The sequence below is a fragment of the Parambassis ranga genome, chromosome 5 (genome assembly GCF_900634625.1).
Source record: "Parambassis ranga chromosome 5, fParRan2.1, whole genome shotgun sequence".
NCBI classification, from domain to species: Eukaryota; Metazoa; Chordata; class Actinopteri; family Ambassidae; genus Parambassis; species Parambassis ranga.
The window spans coordinates 308,643-329,898 of NC_041026.1; the positions used below are offsets into that span (position 1 = coordinate 308,643).

The 21,256-nt window shown below is 49.5% G+C and overlaps 3 protein-coding genes across 7 annotated transcripts; 1 reads left to right on the forward strand and 2 right to left on the reverse strand.

The window, feature by feature from the left end:
• On the reverse strand, positions 1-7,644 carry LOC114436586 (butyrophilin-like protein 2). Its single transcript, XM_028406916.1, has 5 exons — positions 7,510-7,644; positions 7,310-7,403; positions 2,086-2,403; positions 1,850-1,918; positions 1-1,613 (listed from the first exon to the last, which is right to left on the reverse strand). The coding sequence occupies exons 2-5, from the start codon at positions 7,377-7,379 to the stop codon at positions 1,432-1,434; spliced, it is 639 nt and encodes a 212-aa protein (XP_028262717.1). The 5' UTR covers positions 7,380-7,403; positions 7,510-7,644; the 3' UTR covers positions 1-1,431.
• A 431-nt stretch (positions 7,645-8,075) lies between these two features.
• On the forward strand, positions 8,076-16,090 carry LOC114436574 (high affinity immunoglobulin gamma Fc receptor I-like). 2 transcript variants are annotated; one of them, XM_028406894.1, is made up of 9 exons: positions 8,076-8,721; positions 9,190-9,225; positions 12,505-12,715; positions 12,831-13,093; positions 13,172-13,327; positions 13,420-13,497; positions 14,488-14,586; positions 15,141-15,227; positions 15,907-16,090. In XM_028406894.1, exons 1-9 carry the CDS (start codon positions 8,691-8,693, stop codon positions 15,948-15,950), a joined length of 1,005 nt encoding a protein of 334 aa, XP_028262695.1. In that variant the 5' UTR covers positions 8,076-8,690; the 3' UTR covers positions 15,951-16,090. The 2 variants fall into 2 exon arrangements, with proteins under 2 accessions (XP_028262695.1, XP_028262694.1); XM_028406893.1 differs by having other exon boundaries at positions 8,080-8,721; positions 12,505-12,768; positions 12,848-13,093.
• Positions 10,294-20,154, reverse strand: LOC114436577 (Fc receptor-like B). 4 transcript variants are annotated; one of them, XM_028406901.1, is made up of 7 exons: positions 18,587-19,068; positions 18,419-18,502; positions 18,042-18,302; positions 17,717-17,962; positions 17,474-17,638; positions 17,232-17,378; positions 10,294-10,304 (listed from the first exon to the last, which is right to left on the reverse strand). In XM_028406901.1, the coding sequence occupies exons 1-6, from the start codon at positions 18,615-18,617 to the stop codon at positions 17,266-17,268; spliced, it is 900 nt and encodes a 299-aa protein (XP_028262702.1). In that variant the 5' UTR covers positions 18,618-19,068; the 3' UTR covers positions 10,294-10,304; positions 17,232-17,265. The 4 variants fall into 4 exon arrangements, with proteins under 4 accessions (XP_028262702.1, XP_028262701.1, XP_028262699.1 ...); XM_028406900.1 differs by lacking the exon at positions 10,294-10,304 and having other exon boundaries at positions 16,812-17,378; positions 17,474-17,634; positions 18,042-18,299; positions 18,587-20,154; XM_028406898.1 differs by lacking the exon at positions 10,294-10,304 and having other exon boundaries at positions 16,812-17,378; positions 17,474-17,634; positions 18,587-19,083.
• Positions 20,155-21,256: the final 1,102 nt, after the last annotated feature.

Sequence of the window (21,256 nt, forward strand, 5' to 3'; positions counted from 1 at the left end):
TCAGTTATGATGAGGAACTTTATTTTGTTTGTGTACATGTTGACAGCATGAAGGCACAGAGCTGCTAAGAGAATGAAAATACAACTTCTTAATAGTTAACAGTTTTTTATCTTAATAAACATGGCAAACTAATGAATATAAACCCTGAAAAGCACTGGTTATATCAGCTGCTGAGGCACAAAGAAGGAACATAATAATCATAATGATGGTTCATACCCTGAAGTCATGAGGAGCATCAATTAGGCAGTGATCATCACTTCTATTGATCAGTAATGATGAAGTCAGAGAACAGGTGTCAGCCTGAACCTCCATGATAATGTAACATTGATCTACAGTTCAATAAACATTTAGATCCATCAGAGTAACAGGAGTGAAACATTCCTCCAACTGATTCATGCAGAACTCATCACTGAATATTACCAACATTAATAACAGGCTATAGGAGTCTTATTCAGAACATTATCCAAATATAAAAATAAAGTGCATTTCATAAGCTTGAAGAAGCTTCTACACTGAGTCACAGAGTGAAGACGAGCAGCTCTTCATCACTTGGTGACAGGGTGGAGGTCCTGACACAGAGCTGCTCAGAGATCCTGCTGCACCTGAACCATCAAGAGAGACACCAGGTCTCCATGTGACACATGTTATGATGCAGCCTCTGTCTGAGCAGCTCTGTGCACACAGCAGACCAACACAGACTCACACAGACCCACACAGACCCACAGACCAACACAGACTCACACAGACCAACACAGACCCACACAGACACACACAGACTCACACACACTCACACAGACCCACACAGACTCACACAGACCCACACAGTGGACACACTTTAAACTCAGCTAGAGGCACTGTGAGGGTTAAAATGATTTTTCTTTCATATAAAGATTCTGTCAGTGATGATTAATTATAGATAAAGCCTGATTGATTGATTGATTGATTGATTGACACTTTAAAAGAAGACCACATCACTGATCAATGAACTGCTCTTAGTCTGGCTCATCAGCTGGGACCAGTCTGCCATGGGAGACCCTACCAGCAGCTCAGAGCTGCAGACAGCTCAGCTCCCAGCATCCTCTGAGCTCTCAGACCCTCCACCACGGTAAGGTGGCAGTTCAAGGAGGGGTCACATGATGCTGCCGGAAGTTATCCACTTCACTTAATTGGTCCATTAATTATTATTTATTCACAGTAAATAATTTGTCTTGGTTCGTGTGTGCCAGTAACGTATAGTGACAGTCATTGAGTTGGTCCGGCAGCCCTGACTGCACTGAGTTGAGGTAGCGTCCACTGTGAGCGACACAGAGAGCAGGTGTTCCATGGGGTTTGTTTGTACAATATCTGCCGTGGGTCAAAAAAGTTAAAGTAACACTGATCTACACACGCTCTGATTGGTCTGCTGCTGGAAATGTCACCAAGTGCTTCAACTCAGACCAGCTGAACTTTAACTGCTTCATCAGGAGGAGGAGGAGGGCTGCTCTTCATCTGGCGTCTTCTATAGATCATAAAACCAACAACAGCAACAGCAGCAACAATCACAAAAAGAGTGACTCCAACAACCAGTCCAACATGTCCTCCTCTGCTCCTTTCCTTGTCTCCTCCACTGTGTCCTGCAGAGCAGAAAGAGCTGTGATCAGTCTGAAGAACAGCACACACACACACACACACACACACACCACACACACCACACACACACCACACACACACACACACACACACACACACACACACACACACACACACACACACACACACACACACACACACACACACACACACACACACACACACACACACACACACACACACACACACACACCACACACACACACACACACACACACACCTGTGCAGTTGGAGTCGGCAGCTCTCTTCCTGCGGCTTCCCTTTCCCTGTGTACACTCGTTTGACAGGACTGAACAAGAACAGAGCAGAGGTTAAAGGGTCAAACTGACCAATTTCAGCACCATTTGTTTGTCATCACAACAGACCTACAGCTGTGTGTATAAGCTTTAATCTCCATATTGCTCTAACATAAAGTTAAAGAATGTTTTAAAGTATTTAGTAAGTCTCCAAACACACCTGTCAGGTTGACTCTGCTGATGAGCGGAGCTCCTTTAATTGTGTCCCCTTTGACTCGGCACTCATATGTCCCGCTGTCCTCAGTGCTCACATTCTTCAGAGTCAGAGACGCGTCTCCATCCTCCTTCCATCCCTCCTTCAGCTCCACCCGACCCTTAAAAGATGGAAGCAGCTTTTTCTTTGCATTAGGGTCTCCATTTCGATACAGGACAAATCCATCATCCTCGCCTTTTAAGCGCCACACTGCAGTGTTGATGTTCCTCTCTGCGTGACATGGCAGAATGACGTTTGCTCCAAGACGTGCAGCAACTGTGAAATCTAGAAGTGAAAACACAACAGTTGTTGTTTTATGAGGCACCAAGGTTGTTATGAGACAATAAACTCAGGATCCAAATGCTGGTCTCAAAGGTGCTCGGATTTATTTGCACAACAAAAGACGACCACTAGGACGAAAAGGTCTCTCTGGAGTAAACGAAAAACAACCACAAGGGCGAAAGTCTTTGAGGAAAACAAAAAGTCCACGACGGTGGGAATCCTTAAAGGCGCTCTGGAGACTGCAGCGGGAGACTGGACGGGACCAAGGCTGAGGCTCCTAGGCGGCGGAAGGACACAGGATAAGTACGAGCGGTTGGAGTATAAAAGGTTCAGGAAGGAGGTCGATCTGTTTACCACGACGTTAGTTGAAGAACTGATGAGGAAGGCAGGTAAGTGGAGTCCTTAAATAGGCTACTCTACTACTCTACTTAATGTAGATGAGAAACAGGTGAGACCAATCAGCCCAGTACTCCGCCCAGAGGAAGCTGCAGCCCAACAGAGCGCCTGAAAGAAAAAGCAAAGGGAAAACAAAGAAAAACAGAACAACCAGTAGGCCAAAAGAGGGTGCTCATGCATCTCACCACAGTACCCCCCCTTCAACGGACGCCTCCTGGCGGACCCCCGGGCGTGTCAGGGTGGAGACAGTGGAACTCCTGAACCAACGCAGGGTCATAGATGGCAGACCTGGGGACCCAGGAGCGTTCTTCAGGTCCGTACCCCTCCCAATCCACCAGATACTGCAAACCTCTGCCTCGGCGGTGCACATCCACCAGCCTCCGGACCGTGTAGGCGGGGGCGCCATCGATGATGCGAGGAGGTGGAGGAGGGGGAACAGGCGGCTGCAGAGGGCTATGGGTAGCAGGCTTGATGTGGGAGACGTGAAAAACAGGATGGATCCTCATAGATGAGGGAAGTGCCAGTTTGACTGTGGCTGGATTAATGAGCTTCAGGATTTTGAATGGACCAATGAACTGGGGGGAAAGTTTACGGGACTCTGTCCGTAAGGGGATGGTGTTAGTGGACAGGAGGACGGACTGACCTTCTTGGTAGGGGGGGGCAGGTGTGCGGTGGCGATCGGCTGACCTCCGGTTCTGGTCGGTGGAACGGAGCAGGGCTCTCCTGACCTGCTTCCAGATCCGACGGCAGCGCCCCAGGTGGTGTTGTACTGAGGGGACGGCCAACTCCTCCTCCTGGGTCGGGAAGAGGGGGGGCAGATAACCCAATGAGGCCTCGAAGGGAGACAAGCCGGTAGCCGCACAGGACTGGGAGTTGTGGGCGTATTCAACCCAGGGCAGGTGGGAACTCCAGGTTCCTTGATTGGTGGCCACAACACAGCGCAGAGTCGACTCCAGATGTTGGTTGGCCCGCTCCGTCTGTCCGTTCATCTGGGGATGGAAGCCCGACGACGGACGGAGGCCCCCAGTGCCCGGCAGAATGCTCTCCAAACACCGGAGGTGAATTGAGGACCTCTGTCAGAAACGATGTCAGTGGGGATGCCATGGAGCCGGAAGACATGGGTGACCAGCAGTTGAGCCGTCTCGAAGGCAGATGGAAGCTTGGGGAGGGGTACAAAATGTACAGGTCCACAATGGTGAGGATGACTGTGTTACCATCGGACGGCGGAAGGCCCGTGATGAAATCCAGTGCAATATGGGACCAAGGGCGACCGGGCACTGGGAGAGGACGGAGCGGGCCGGCAGGAGGACGATGAGAGGACAAGCCGTGGGAGCAGGCAGAGCAGGCAGAGACGAACTCTTTCGTGCCCCGTTCCAAAGAAGGCCACCAGAAATGGCGTTGAAGCAGGTTGACAGTGCGGCGGACTCCAGGGTGACAGGACCAGCGAGAAGAGTGGACCCAAAGCAGGATTGGCGGGAGTTCAGTCTCTTAGCTCCCCTTATGAACTCCAGGTTCTTGTGGTCGGTCCAAACCACAAAGGGTTGCTCGGAACCCTCCAGCCAATGTCTCCATTCCTCCAAAGCCAACTTTACGGCGAGCAGGTCACGGTTTCCCACGTCATAGTTCTGCTCTGCAGAGATGAGGCGGCGAGAGAAGAATGCACAGGGGTGAAGTTTATCATCCTCTGCAGAGCGCTTAGACAGGATGGCCCCTACCCCTGAATCCGAAGCATCTACCTCTACGATGAATTGTCTGGTAGGATCCGGCTGGATCAGGATCGGGGCTGAGGTAAAACGGGCCTTTAACTCACAAACTCAACTCAACTCTAGGCAAGCGGAATCCTTAAATGGAGAAATGGGGGTGTGGTAGTATGCTAATCACTACTTTCATGCACGTATGCAAGGTGATGAGAACAAAACTGGCGGATGCGCAGGTTTCATGAATCCCACAGTGATTTTGTGTTTGCACTTGTTCACCATTGGTTTAGTCCACTGCAGCGCGTCTCTACCAAAAGTCTAGATGGGGTCAGAGAAGTGGGTAAAAAAAAAAAATCAAGCAGCAACCTTCGGGCCTCAGACTTGAAGCCCATGCGGAAGTGTCAAAACTTGTAGTTCATGCTGCAGCCACTGGGGGCTGGCTCCAAAAGCGAGTAATTTCCCATTGACTCCCATGTAAAAATGGCGACTTCACAGCAAAACATGTTTACAGCCTGGTACAAAAACCACTCTGGTCTCAGATGATAGTTTCTCTTCTAGTGTCAGTAGTACGGGGGGTGAATTTTTTTACAACCCACACTTTAATTGTATTCGGACTTAAAATTACTTTTAAAATTACTTGAGTCACAGGCGCTTGCCGTATCACAGCGCGAGTTTCCTGGTTCCACGATCGCCCGCCCCCCTAAACTCTGCTCGTGCTCCCCCTCTTTGTCCATATTTGGAGTTTTGGCGGACGTGACGCTACCAACATGGCGGTGGTCCCGGAACCTCCCACTGAGCCTCAGAACAGCTCTTCAGAAACGTCACGGAAGCTCTGTCCATAGATTTCATGGCTTTTTGTAGCATCTGAGGAGCAAAGCCAGGAAGACACTATGGAAAAAAACGAGATTAGGGAGGGCCCAGGCCCGGCTGAACGAGCGGTGGTGAGTAAAAAGGGCTGCTTAAAGTTCATTGTGTTGATACATTAACATAACAAAGATGCTGTTTGTGTCCTGGCATTAGTGTTTCCATCTACATATTATTCATAGGTGAAGCAGACTCTGAGAGAAGGTGACAGAGTCCAGTGAGTCTGCAGTGGCCCAGGGTAAAAAACACAGCCACAGGGACAAGAAGAGGCCAGGATTGAGTTGTTATTTATGAATATTGTCCATACTGTAATAAAACATGTATATTACGTGTAGGGCTGTGCGATTTGACGATAAATGATCGTGAAGGATTTGAACGTATCGGCGATCTACCAGAACGGACAGATCGTTTTATCGTCCATAGAGCACCTTCTATTAATTGCAGTTCTATGTTCGCTCAGACGCATGAGTTTTTTCACTCGTCCAACTCTCAGTGTGCTTAATGTGAACCTGACCAACCAATGACAGCCTCCCTGTTAGGAAGCTACGGCTGAAAACGAAAAGAGAACGGAGGAACTGGTCCCTGAAACCAACTCCACCTTTATGTTCGGTACTGCGCGTGTTCTAAGCCTGTGTGTGTGTTTGCGCGCGACGTGTGTCGCAGTGGAAGGGCCGCGTGTATTCTAATGCTACGAGCGCGTACGCGCCCACCTTTCTGAACATTACCAGCTCGTTATATTCAGGTTCGCTGCTGTTGTGCCGTCAGCACCTGTGTGTGTGTGTGTGTGTGTGTGTGTGTGTGTGTGTGTGTACATCAGATGCAGACAGAGGCAGCAGCTGATGACGTCACCAAAACAATAACGCAGGCATTTGATGAAGAGGCTCCATGAGGACTCTAGTGAACGGTGGACAGAGCTGACAGCAGCAGCTCCGTTTGTCCTTAGACATGATTCCCATGAAAGTTTGATCATTTGTTCTAAATCACATTGAACTTTAAGAGTTACTTAAGTCTCATACTGTATTTATTGTTTAACCTTAGGAGGCACACTTCAGTCTGTTTAATGACTGTTGAATAATACTTTACAGAACTACATTAGTCTTCTTTTAACCTGTTTGAATTTTGTTCTGTAAATTATTTAAATTTTCATGTGAAAACTAATACTGAGTGCAGGTTATCAGAGTTGTTGTTTGCCTTTAAAATCTACTGATAGTTTTTGAGAAGTGACAGAGCAGCTACCTGAAGTCATTTACACAGAAACATGCAAATTAGTGTCAATGTAAAAACAAATCGTGATAAAATCGTGATTGTATCATTAAAGAATCGTGATATAAAATTTTTGCCATATCGCCCACCCCTAATTACGTGCTACATTTTTGCCTAATTTTTCATGTGGTGAGTAATGGGCCGGTCTTGGCCATTAAACTCCTGGGCTGAAAAGTTGTCCCACTCCGCCCCTGGTCATCTGTCAAGTCCACAGGGTAACTGTAGTCCTTAATACAGAGTCATATACGGTGCAATCATCTTTTTGGCATCAAATATCTTGTGGTACTTCTATTCTATTGTCACTGGGAGTGTCTAAACACCATGTCTGACCCAGTGCAGCAGCTCTTTTCCTGTGTATTAAGCATTGTGTCATCATTTATTATTAGTATGCTTGTTAGTGAGTTTCCAGCTGCAGGGCGGGGGTTTAGAGCTCAGTGAGATCGGCTGGCTGTTCTGCATACTCCACCTCCCTCTGCTCTTCACCGGTCCTTCTGTGGTGCTACAGAACCAGCCTCTAGAAGCCCTGTTCTAATCTTTTCGTCCTATTGACTATTTCTTAGGCTGACTTTTCTCCAGAAACATGTTTTCTGTCTCATTAAATCACTTTTTTTTCTTAAAACAGGATTTATTAATTTTATACAAAACGCTTCTGTAAACATCCTGAAACTGAAATAAAACCTCAGACTCACCCTCAGCCTGAGAACAGGTCAGCAGACCGAGAAGCAGCACAAAGAGTGACGCAGATGTTGGAGCGGACATTTTGTGTTCCTCTTCTTCTCCTTTCTTTTATGTTGTTCATATGAAACAGAAAATACACAGAATGAAGCTGGAACATGTTTAAAGTGATGTACAGAGCTCACAGGTGAAGAATAAATGATTAAATCCTCACCTGGAGAGCAGGAGCGGCTGGTTCTGTGTTTGACGAACTGTTCAGTCTCTGAGGAAGTTTGTCTGAGGAAGTTTCAGTCTGCGTCTGCGCAGTTCAAACAGGGTGGAGTTTATGATTCGTGGGCGTTTGCGCTGAAAACCTTCTCGACTGAAGTCTGCCCGGTGACAGGTGACGGACCAAACTTAGTGTTCTTGTGGCGCCTCAGTTTAACAACAGTGACAGTGTTTGTGTTGGATCTGTCTAGAGTAAAATGTCATTTGTCCCTGAGAAGCTGCTGGAAGAGAACAATGTTCTAACAGTGCTAAGAAAAAGACGGTAATGCGCATGCGCCGGCTGCAGCGTTTCTTATAAATCACGTGACATCCTTCGTTTTCCTTCCTGAATCATCATTGTTGCTTTAAATAGGTTGTGTGGATGTGACGCTCTCTACATCTGATCAGCTGTTTGTCCAACATCACACACCTGCCTACTGCAGGGCTGACTGACGTCATGGTGTCCAGCTGAAGAGACAGACAGTCCCCATGAGAGACCATCACTCACTGATTAACTCTCATATAAGCATGTTTGAACAGTGAACAGCTGATCTCACAGCTCTGCCTCAGTATTCTCAGACTCACTGCTGGGGACACTTTTGGAAGGGGGGAACACTCCTGAAGACCTTATCTGTCTATTGTAACTCTGTCTATTGTATTTATTGTTGTTGTGATGTAATTTTGTTGCACACACAATTTTTGAATTGCAAATATCAAGTCCAGAGCAGGCATCTTTGTCCTCAGCATGATGAGTTCCTGAGCAGACGTCTCCCCCTGCTGGTCATCAGCAGCTCCTGCAGGAACATCCTCACACTGATGGAGCTCTCTGCTCTGAGGGGGAACACACACCTGTTCCTGCTCCACACACACCTGCAGCTGTGTTTCAGTTACCATGGTAACCCTTTGACTTCCTCATTCATTCAGTGCAGTCAGAGTGAGCCGATGAGCTGGAGCTGAAACAGGGACTGATCACTGTCTACATGGAACACACTGATCAGGGATCAATCACTGATCAGGGATCAATCACATACATGTGAAACCTTTCAGAGACGGTACGACTTCTACAGACCACCCAGAGGAAGAGGGCGGGCCTCACTGTGTGCCACCATCAGACAACCAGCTAATGATGACACATCACAGAGAGGGACGATGGAGGAAGCAGCTGTGCTGCGTCTGCTCTGTAAGTACACAACCTGTGTGTGTCTGTGTGTGTGCTGCTCTGAGGGTCAGTGTGGAACCAGGCCAGCTGAGCTCAGACTGAACCCTGTGAACAGATGAAGTCAGATCATTGCTGTGGAGAGGACACAGCTGCTCAGTCAGAGCTTGAGGGGGTGTTAGAGATGATTTACATCAAAGACAGGAGATACATGTAAAATACAACAAGAGAGGATGGACTGTTAGTAGCCTTTCTGTAGCAGTTATTGCCCTGTTTGAGGATGCAGGCAGGACTCTGGCACGGCACAACATGGCAGGTTTACAAAAGAGGCAATGAATAAATGAGTCTGCAGGAACACCTGGACAAAAAAAAGGCAGCGCTTTGGTCCCTCTGTTCATCTACTTTGGTCAACACTTCTTCATTCTTCATCAGCTCTCAATCTTTTGTGATGTTTTTGTATTTACATCAAACTAACTTGTCATCTCTCTTCAGTCCTGACCTCACTGCTGTGCTGCACAACAAACCAAGGTCAGTGAACGTCTCACAATTCAGTTGTTACTAGACTGAAAAAGGTTCTTTAATTCATGCCCTGAAAAGGTTAAATAAAGCAGCTAGTTTCACATTTTGGAGGTTTTGCTTTTGGTTGGTTTTGGTCCTCCCATGGGCCCACCACCGGTGGGAGGAACCGTAAGGGGCCGGTGCAGAGTGGATTGGGTGGCAGTCGAAGGCGGGGGCCTCGGCGACCTGACCACGGGACACAGAAACTGGCTCTGGGGACATGGAATGTCACCTCGCTGGGGGGGAAGGAGCCCGAGCTCGTGCGGGAGGCCGAGCGGTACCGACTAGATATAGTCGGGCTCGCCTCCACGCACAGCTCGGGTTCTGGAACCCAACTCCTTGAGAGGTGGGACTCTCTTCTATTCTGGAGTTGCCCATGGTGTGAGGCGGCGGGCTGGTGTGGGCTTGCTTATAGCCCCACAGCTTAGCTGCCATGTGTTGGAGTTTTCCCCAGTATGTGAGAGGGTCGCCTCCCTGCGCCTTCGGGTTGGGGAGAGGTCTCTCACTGTGGTTTCGGCGTATGCGCCGAACAGCAGTGTAGAGTACTTGACCTTCTTACAGTCTCTGGGAGGGGTGCTGGATGGCACCCCAACCGGGGACTCTGTCATCTTGCTGGGAGACTTCAACGCCCACGTGGGCAGTGACAGTAACACCTGGAGAGGCGTGATTGGGAGGAACGGCCTCCCCGATCTGAACCCGAGTGGTGTTTTGTTATTGGACTTCTGTGCTGGGCATGGTTTGTCCATAACGAACACCATGTTCGAGCACAAGGTTGTCCATCGGTGCACGTGGCACCAGGACACCCTAGGCCGGAGGTCAATGATCGATTTTGTAATCGTGTCAGCTGACCTTCGACCTTGTGTTTTGGACACTCGGGTGAAGAGAGGGGCTGAGCTGTCAACTGATCACTACCTGGTGGTGAGTTGGATCCGTTGGCGGGGGAAGAGGCTGGACAGGCCCGGCAGGCCCAAACGTACTGTGCGGGTCTGTTGGGAGCGTTTGGCCGAACCCTCTGCTAGGGAGATCTTCAACTCCCACCTCCGGGAGAGCTTCACCCAGATTCCGAGGGAGGCTGGAGACATTGAGTCGGAGTGGACCATGTTTTCCACCTCCGTTGTCGATGCAGCCGTCCGAAGCTGCGGCCGCAAAGCCTCTGGTGCCTGTCGTGGCGGCAATCCCCGGACCCAGTGGTGGACACCGGAGGTCAGGGATGCCGTCAAGCTGAAGAAGGAGTCCTATCGGGCCTGCTTGGCTTGTGGGACTCCTGAAGCAGCTGATAGGTATCGGCAGGCCAAGCATGCTGCAGCGAGGGCAGTTGTAGAGGCAAAAACTCGGGCCTGGGAGGAGTTCGGGGAGGCCATGGAGGAGGACTATCGGTCAGCCTCAAAGAGATTCTGGCAAACCGTCCGGCGCCTCAGGAGGGGGAAGCAGTACTCTGCCAACACTGTATTCAGTGGAGGTGGGGAGCTGTTGACCTCGTCTGAGGGGGTGGTTGGATGGTGGAAAGAGTACTTTGAGGGTCTCCTCAATCCCACCAACACGCCTTCCGTTATGGAAGCGGAGGCTGATGACTCAGTGGTGGACTCGTTCATCACCTGTGCTGAAGTTGCCGAGGTAGTCAAAAAGCTCCCCGGCGGCAAGGCAACGGGGGTGGATGAGATTCGCCCTGGGTACCTTAAGTCTCTGGATGTTGTGGGGCTGTCTTGGCTGACACGCCTCTGCAACATCGCGTGGCAATCGGGGGCAGTGCCGCTGGACTGGCAGACCGGGGTGGTGGTCCCTCTTTTTAAAAAGGGGGACCGGAGGGTGTGCTCCAACTACAGGGGGATCACACTCCTCAGCCTCCCTGGGAAAGTCTATGCCAGGGTACTGGAGAGGAGAATCAGGCCTATAGTCGAACCTCGGATTCAGGAGGAGCAATGTGGTTTTCGTCCTGGCCGCGGAACGCTGGACCAGCTCTACACCCTCTGCAGGGTGCTGGAGGGTTCATGGGAGCTCGCCCAACCAGTCCACATGTGTTTTGTGGACTTGGAGAAGGCGTTCGACCGTGTCCCTCGCGGCATCTTGTGGGAGGTGCTCTGGGAGTATGGGGTCCGTGGCCCTCTGCTGAGGGCTGTTAGGTCCCTGTATGGCCGGAGCAGGAGTTTGGTTCGCATTGCCGGCAGTAAGTCAGACCTGTTCCCAGTGCATGTTGGACTCCGGCAGGGCTGCCCTTTGTCACCGGTTCTGTTCATAATTTTTATGGACAGAATTTCTAGGCGCAGCGAGGGACCGGAGGGGATCTGGTTCGGGAACCATAGGATTTCATCTCTGCTTTTTGCAGATGATGTTGTCCTGTTGGCTTCATCGAGCCGGGACCTCCAGTGTGCACTGGGGCGGTTTGCAGCTGAGTGTGAAGCGGCTGGGATGAGAATCAGCACCTCCAAGTCTGAGGCCATGGTTCTCGACCGGAAAAAGGTAGTCTGTGCTCTCTGGGTCGGAGGAGAGCTCCTGCCCCAAGTGGAGGAGTTTGTGTATCTCGGGGTCTCGTTCACGAGTGAGGGAAAAATGGAGCGGGAGATTGACAGACGGATCGGTGCAGCTTCCGCAGTAATGCGGTCGCTGTACCGGTCTGTTGTGGTGAAGAAGGAGCTGAGCCGGAAGGCGAAGCTCTCGATTTACCGGTCAATCTACGTTCCTACCCTCACCTATGGTCATGAGCTTTGGGTAGTGACCGAAAGAATGAGATCGCGAATACAGGCGGCCGAAATGAGTTTCCTTCGAAGGGTGGCTGGGCGCTCCCTTAGAGATAGGGTGAGAAGCTCAGTCACCCGAGAGGAGCTCGGAGTAGAGCCGCTGCTCCTCCACATCGAGAGGAGCCAGCTGAGATGGCTCGGGCATCTGGTTCGGATGCCTCCTGGACGCCTCCCTGGGGAGGTGTTCCGGGCATGTCCCACTGGGAGGAGGCCCCGGGGAAGACCCAGGACGCGGTGGAGAGACTATGTCTCTCAGCTGGCCTGGGAACACCTCGGGATTCCCCCAGAGGAGCTGGAGGAAGTGTCTGGTGAGAGGGAAGTCTGGGTGTCCCTGCTTAGACTGCTGCCCCCGCGACCCGGCCCCGGATAAGCGGTTGAAGATGGATGGATGGATGCTTTTGGTTTTTTTAAAAAAACAATGTTTGATATGTTTAACTGTCTGTGAGACAAACAGTCACTGAATGTGTCTCATCTTTTCAGTTGTTGATATTTAAACACTGTGATGGATCAACAGGTCTGAAGGTGAGTCCCAGCAGCTCTCAGCTGTTTGAAGGAGACTCTGTGTCTCTGAGCTGTGAGGAGGACGACAGCTCTTCTGGATGGACTCTGAGGAGAAACACCACCAGAGGACAGGTGTCTCAGTGTGGACATGATGGGTTTGGAGAACCAGCTAATTCTTCCTGTGAGATGGACTACGTGGCCCCCTGGGACAGTGGAGTGTACTGGTGTGAGTCCAGACAGGGACAGACCAGCAGCAGCATCAACCTGACTGTCTCTGGTAAGATGAGCCTGTGGACTCAGTGCTGATGAAGCTGTGTGTGTCTGCATGAAATGCTGTAGTGTGTCTCTGTGTGGAGGTGAAGCAGTGATCCTGCAGAGTCCTGTCCTCCCTGTGATGGAGGGAGACCCCGTCACTCTGACCTGTACAACAAGGCCCCCTGCCTCCACCCTCCCAGCTGCTTTCTATAAAGATGGCTCCCCCCTCAGCACTCAGCCTGCAGGTCACATGACCATCCTCCATGTTTCCAGCTCTGATGAAGGCCTCTACAGCTGTGACATCAGCGGTCATGGAGAGTCTCCACCCAGCTGGATCTCTGTCACAGGTGAGGAGCTCCACCTGTCTGTGTCTCTGCAGCAGGTCTCAACGTTCACAGAGTCACTCTGATGTTTGATCATTTCAGGGACACCCCCAACAACAACAACAACAACAACAACAACCACTGCACCTACACCTTTCCCCCATCTCACTGTGTGGCCATCCGTCTCTGGTGGTCTTCTCCTGGTCCTGGTCCTGGTCCTGGTCCTGGTGAGACGTGGTGTTTGTAGTAAACCTGCAGGTGAGACACAAACGTCTGGACGTCTCTCTGTGTCCTGTCTCAAATGTCCGTCATGTTCTCAGTGAGTTCTTCTTCTCTTTGCTTCATCTCAGCTCAAGAAGCAGGAAGTGATGACATCACGTACAGCGACCTGCAGATATTACAGCAGCAGCCAATCAGACGGAGCCGAGGTAACAGCATCAGCCCTGCAGCTCAGAGTTTACATGAACAAACATGGACGTGTTGCTGCCATGACGACAGTCAGTGTGCTGCTCTCTGTGTTGTGTTGCTGCGGTTAGCGTGCTAACAGCTAACAGCTCTGTTCTGATGGAAAGACCTCAGTTCACCTGCTGCTGCATGGACACCAGACAGCAACATGTCTGAAGCTGCAGCAGCAACCAGGAAGTCAGCATGCACAGACAGCCAATCAGATCTCTGCACTGTCTTTTGGGTTGTTACAGACATTTGTTGGTTTTCAATGTACAGTTTGTGTCTTTTTTTTTGTTCAAGGTCAGCCATATGGGAAGCTGGTTTACAGTAAATAAAATTAACATTAAAATGAAAGCATCACAAAAATAGAAACACTCAGGTAAAAAGAAAACGCCTGAGTCAAACTGATCAATTTTCTGCCAGGTTGCATCTGAGATTCTTTCCTTTAAATCTTCTTCCCACTTAGTTTTAAGTTGCACTAGAGGTTCTGAATCATGTGAGCTGAGGAGTTTGTAAACTTTACCTATAACCTGCTTTGTGGTGGACTTAAATTTAAGTATACTGTCTAGCAAGGATTCAGGGGGGCGGGAGGGTAAGCAAGGGCAGTGAGAAGCCACAAAACTTCGTAACTGTAAATATCTAAAAAAGTGGGACCTAGGGATACTGAATGTATTCACAAGTTGCTCAAAGGAAGCATAGTTATTATTCAAATACAAATCCATTAGTTTGTAAATTCCTCCTTTAGCCCAGACATGAAATGAAAACAGACGTGTTTTCTAACTGACCGTTCATACTGATGAGAATTGTTTGATGTTTTCAGACTGTGTGGAACCACAGCTTCCTGCTGCTGCTTCCACTGAATGATAGTCTGTGTGTGTTCATGGTGACAAAGTGCAGCTCTGTGGCCATCTCTTCCTGTTTCAGAGGAACACTGACCTGACTCATTAGTATTTATGCTCTTTTATCATCAGAGTGTGATCCAGCTGCAGTGTACTCAGCAGTGAGGACAGGAGACGTCACTTATGGACAAGTCGTCATCAAACAGCAGAGAGACAAGTCAAAGACCAGAGGTAAGCTGCTCTAACCAGGAAGTCAACATGCACAGACAGCCAATCAGGTCTCTGCCTTTTGAGTTGTCATGATTTCATCATGATTCTGCTACTTGTTTTTTAATTTTACAGTTAGATTTCTGATTCTAATCCTCTTTAATCCCACAGTTTATTATAATCTCATTGTGTTGTAATCTCATTGTGTTATAATCTCATTGTGTTATAATCTCATTTTGTGTTCATTAGTTCAGTCTCTACTGTTGTTGTTGAACTAACCCACAAACAGACGTTGTGCCTCTGCATGTCGTGGAGGCATGTGTGTGGTTTCTGCAGCTCGAACTGACCGTTCACACCTGATCATTTTGTATCTTTAAACCGGGCGTGAAACCACAGCTCAACTTCCTGCTGATGTTTCCATTCAGTTGTCGTCTCTGTGTGTTCATGGTGACAAAGGGTGGAAAAAACCATGTGTTGACAGAGGTGAAGCTCTGTGGGCATCTCTTCCTGTTACAGAGAAAAACGGACATGTTAACACTGACCTCATTAGTATTTATACTCTGTGTGTGTGTGTGCAGAGTGTGATCCAGCTGCAGTGTACTCAGCAGTGAGGACAGGAGACGTCTCTTATGGACGAGTCGTCATCAATCAGCAGAGGAGCAGAGGTACAGCTGACACTGATCTGTGAACTGTCCCTTTAAGACGCTCAGACTCTGACCTCCATGTGCTGTTAGCTAGTCAGCTAGCTCACTGTTAGCTTTCCATCAACTCTGAACAGTTAATGACTGATAAACAACAAGTCAATGTAGTGTGGCTACATCAGAGCTAACTGTTTACACTTGGCTTGCCCAAAACAATTAAATAAATAAATAAATAATCCCTCTCCAAGCCAACTTGAGTATGCACTACATGCATACGGCCACAGGGGGCGCTACATGACCACTGGTAACTGATGGTCTGTGACTGACCCTTCCTCAGCTTTAGATCACAGTGTGAACACAGACACTGATCAGACCTGAGGACTGTTGCCATGGAAACATGAAGACAGTTTAAAATAGAGAGCTGAGAACAAAGAGCAGCAGCTCGTCTCAGAACAGAGATAAAGATCGAAGTGTCAGAATAAAAGCAGCAGCTTCATGTGACAGCTTCACAGTCTGCTTTAAAAATAAATGAACCGTGTGAACAAAGGAGGAACTGAGAGGAGAGTCCACACAGAGTCCTCTGAAGAACCAGTGGAAGGTCACATGGGTTCAAGATATTAGAACAGTGACCTCTAGTGGTTATTTTGTCAGTCAAAATAAATGCTACTTTTTCTCACCCCCCCTCCCCCCTCTGTGTGTTCAGGGCGTCCACCTGAGCCAGACGTCCTCTACTCTGCAGTGAAGTGATCCATCAGTCCAGACTCTGAGTCCAGCTGCAGCACTGTGTGTGTGTGTGTGTGTGTGTGTGTGTGTGTGTGTGTGTGTGTGTGTGTGTTATAATCTGATGATCGGTGGCTCTCAGTGGGATCAATAAACTCTGACTCCTCCTCTGTGGTTCTGTGTCTGCTTCTTGTCTGGTTGTGGCTCACCGACACACACCTGTCTTCAGTGCAGATACACAAACACACACAAACCACAACCGCACACTACAAACAGAACAAACACTCAGAGACTTCAGTCTGAGCTCAAACACACACTCAGCAGGAAGCCATGATGGAGTCACTGTGAGCAGCAGTCACATGACCAACACTCAAGAGAGTCTCTGTCTGAATCCCTGAGTGATGCTGCACACACTCTGACTGCAGACAGGATGGAGCTGACCAATGAGAGCACACTGAAACTCAGTCTGAGCTCAAAACAAAGTGAAACACTGAAACACACAAACATCTGCCTCCCCTCATCAGACAGGAGGTGACCTCCTGTCTCCATGGCAACGGCAGCATCAGCATGAACACAACATGTTCCAGTTTATTCAGCACACAGCGTGCCCTGTGACATCATCACCACTGACAGCGCCATCACCACCATCATCATCTTCATCATCATCATCATCATCACCTTCATCAACATCATCTTCATCATCATCATCATCACCATCATCATCATCACCACCATCACCACCATCACCATCATCACCATCATCATCATCATCACCATCATCATCTTCATCATCATCTTCATCATCTTCATCCTCAGAGCAGCTGTATCCTGTGAACTTTGCATCTTTTCCACATTTCTGATCCAAATAATAAAAACGTGACATGTCAGCACTGTGAGGAGCTTTTATTGTGTGAGCACAGATACAATGAATGCAGACAGTCATCACCATTCACTCACACACACATGACAGCATGACCTCATGGTGACCACTGACCTGTTGCTATGACAACACTGCTGGTGGTAATGGCCGCTGCCATAAACAGGTTGGTTTGTTGACACATATATTAATGTGTCCTATTTACAGAGCGAGCCCTACACTGCTCAGAGACAGGCTGGATACACATGTGACATGTTGAAGGATGAAGAGCGCCCCCTGCAGGAGCAGCACAGTAATGACCTGACAACACAACAAGGACATGAAACAACTAAAGATAAAAATATATAAGAAATATTCAAAGTGTCCTGATGTCAGACCTCTGTACGGTGGCCCTGTTAGGACATCTCACAGTGGATATATCCACTACACACAGACACACAGCAGGGGGCGCTAAAGCTCTCTGACTCAGAACTGATGCTCCGTGGTGACAGCTGAGATGACGTCATCATACTCATCATCCAATCCCTGCTCAGTGAGGGTGGGCGGGGCCATCTCCATGGAGACGGGCAGGTCTTTTCCTGCAGTCAGAGCAGGTCAGAAAGAACATGAATCAAGAGATTGATTAGTTTATTGATTGATTGATTGACAGGTCAGTGATTGATCAGAGTGTTACCTCTGTGTCCATACAGAGACACCATGAGGACAGTGGAGACGAGGTACGGACAGAACACCACCAGGTGGAGGACCACTCTGAACACCAGCTGGAGGGAGACAGGGGGCGGAGCTGAGGGAGTGGTTGTTGTTGTTGTTGTTGTTGTAGTTGTGGTTGAAGGTCTCCCTGAAATGATCAAACATCAGAGTGACTCTGTGAACGTTGAGACCTGCTGCAGAGACACAGACAGGTGGAGCTCCTCACCTGTGACAGAGATCCAGCTGGGTGGAGACTCTCCATGACCGCTGATGTCACAGCTGTAGAGGCCTTCATCAGAGCTGGAAACATGGAGGATGGTCATGTGACCTGCAGGCTGAGTGCTGAGGAGGGAGCCATCTTTATAGAAAGCAGCTGGGAGGGTGGAGGCAGGGGTCCTTGTTGTACAGGTCAGAGTGACGGGGTCTCCCTCCATCACAGGGAGGACAGGACTCTGCAGGATCACTGCTCCACCTCCACACAGAGACACACTACAGCATTTCATGCAGACACACACAGCTTCATCAGCACTGAGTCCACAGGCTCATCTTACCAGAGACAGTCAGGTTGATGCTGCTGCTGGTCTGTCCCTGTCTGGACTCACACCAGTACACTCCACTGTCCCAGGGGAGGACGTAGCCCATCTTACAGGAAGAACCAGCTGGTTGTCCCCAGTCTTCACACTGAGACACCTGTCCTCTGGTGGTCTTTCTCCTCAGAGTCCATCCAGCAGAGCTGTCGTCCTCCTCACAGCTCAGAGACACAGAGTCTCCTTTAAACAGCTGAGAGCTGCTGGGACTCACCTTCAGACCTGCTGATCCATTAGAATTCAAACACCAACAACACATTCACTAAGTCTCTATTCAGCCTTCATATATCAAGGCTCCCTAACAAGGACTGAACAGACTGAGCTGTGAGACGTTCACTGACCGTATCTTGAGGTGTAGTCTGAGGTGTAGTCTGAGGTGTGGTCTGCTGCTTGGTTGGAGCTGCAGCACAGCAGGGAGCTCAGCACTGCAGAGACATGACAGTCAGGTTAGTTTGAGGCTTCACATCAAACAGCACAGAGGAGGCCTGTAAAATGTGCAGTGTACTCACAGAGCAGCCACAGCGGCCATGTTTCCTCCATCCTGCTGTGTGATGAGTTTGATATGTTCTCCGTCACATCAGGTGGAGCCTCCTCCGTCCTGACTGTCAGTCTGAGGGCTTCCTGTCTGATGACCACAGTCACTACAGCTTCTGTGTGCAGTGAAGCAGGAAGAGGAAGAAGAAGCAGAGCAGCATGAACAGCAGGATCTGTCTGCAGTCCCTGAAGCAGCCTCTGGGAGAACCGTGGATTATTATCTTCAGACACTCTGTCCGTCCTGCTGTGTGTGGCAGGAAGTGGCTGTAGTTGGCACACTTCCTGTGTCTCTGCTTTAAACACTGTCACATGGTCAGACAGAGGAGGAACTGTCAGAGTGTTTGAGCGCCCCCTACAGGCCACAGACTAGACTAGAATAGAATGCCTTTTATTGTCACTGTACACAGTGCAATGAGATTCAAGCCTGATCTAGTTTCAGTGCATAAAGCAATGTATAAAAAGAGACGTATGAAAGACATTAAGAAAAAGATTTACAATATAAACAGGAGTCAGTTCACAGTCCTGAGAATATTAATATGGTCTGTACACAGTATGCAGCATGTCAGCAGGCTCTCAGTGGATGAGGGAGGTCAGCAGCAGGGCGGGTTTAGGTCGTGCTTCCTGAGGACTCTGCTGAGCCTTCTGGATGATTGAGGGGATGTTCTCTGACCAGGAGATGTCCGCTGAGATGAGGACGCCAAGAAACCTGATGGTGTGGACCCTCTCCACACACTCTGCGTAGATGTAAAGGGGGGCTGGATCGGTGCTGTGAGAAAGTCCTTTATCCAGGGACATGTGGGGGGAGGGAGGCCGAGTGTTCGGTTTAGAGCACAGTCTGTCTGGGATTATTGTGTTAAAGGCAGAACTGTAACCCACAAAGAGCATCCTGGTGATGGGAGACTTCTTTGGCACCGGGACTACTGTGGAGGATTTCAGGCAGGGTGGGATGACTGCCTGGGCCAGTGAGAGGTAGAAGGTCCTGGTAAAGCTGGGGGTGAGCTGGTGGGTACTCCGTCTGGGCCGGGAGCCTTCTTGGGGTCACTGTACACGTCTGACCTCGTGCTCCTGTACAGTGAGTGGAGTGGTGCAGGAGCCAGATGGACGTGGGGTCTGGGGCATGGCTGGAGCAGATGAGTGCTGCTGGGATGATCCAAAGCGGGCACTGAGTCTTTGTGAACAGGAAACCTGCGGCCTTCTGTCTGACCCTGCTGTCAGGGAGTCCAGCTCCACCCCCACAGCACCACCGGCCCAGTTTATTGTCCAAAACTGACCTCCTCCTTCATTGTCGTCTCCGTCCTCTGTGTCTGACCTCTCCCAAAGCCAGGCGGGGTCAGGGCAGCTCCTCTGGCCGTGTATCTCCTGCCTGAGGCCCGAAGCCTCCTCCTCGTACCCGGCTACGACCCTGTCCAGCACGGATAAGATCTCCCGGGATGCAGCGGCGGGTCTCTGGGACTTCTTTGGACGCTGTTCTCAAACCCTCCGCGGTGTTTCCATCCATCACTGTAACAGCCGCCATGCTGCCGCTGTTTACTAGCATGACGCACTTCCGGGTCCGTTTGGTACGGTCATGAATGTTGTCCGGGTGGAAACTGAGAGGTCAACAACTTTTTCTTAAACTTCCAGGGCGGGGTCTGTCCAGACGGTCTGTGAAGGTCTGCTGTGACCCTCAGACTCAGAGCTCTGATGGTTCTTTGATTTAACGGGTCAGAGCTTCAGGGGTTAAATGTCTCGGTGCTGGTTGCTGCTGTTTGTGGCCCTGCTGGACTGTTGTGAGGCTGCAGGTGAGTCACTTTAATGAACTCTTCATGTCTTTGATGTGTACACAGACAGACTCCTGTTTAACACTTTAGGCTCTGTCCACACAGATTCAAATGGAGCGGCCTCACTTTAAGTGTAATAAGTTGTAGCCATGATCACATGACCCTGCTTTGCTGTCACAGGGTGTTAGCGGCCATGTGGTCCTCTTGTTCAGGTTAATGTGTGTGTTTGATTTTGAAGACTTCCTGTGGACAGTCTGGGTGTCTTTGGTCCTGTCTCAGGGATCCATCACGTCCTGTTTGGACCTCTGTGAGTTCAGACCATCACAGCCCAGTTTAAACACACCAGGGTCAGAGCGGAGGCATCTGCTGAGGACAAGAAACCTTTATTAGTCCCCCAATGGGGAAATTGTGTTTTTGATAAGATAAGATAAGATAAAACAGCAGATACAGAATTTGAATTGTTTTTGAAGTGATGATAGTTAGAAAGGAGTAATGTAGTAATGTATAAAGTCCTCTCCACCTGGTCTGTGGACCTTGGTGTCCTTGTCCATCAGGGTGTAAATAAACACACGTGTTGCACTGTCCATGTAGAGCAGGGGCGTCCAAACCTCTACAGGGAGGGCCAGATTTTCTCAGGAGGCCTTTACATTTACAGCATGAAGGTAAAACAATCAGAAACCATGACATGACGCAGACTAGGTGGGGGTCATGGAGTGCTGAGCTCAAGCTGGTCTCCTTGAGTGAAGTGCTGCGTCTCATACACTGTGTACAGCTGGCAGTTTAACAACAGACAGTGTTAACGAGCAAACAGCAGCATTCATACAGAATGCAACTCAGAGGGCTCTACAGAGGACCATAAAATACACATGAAGACATTCAAGTAGC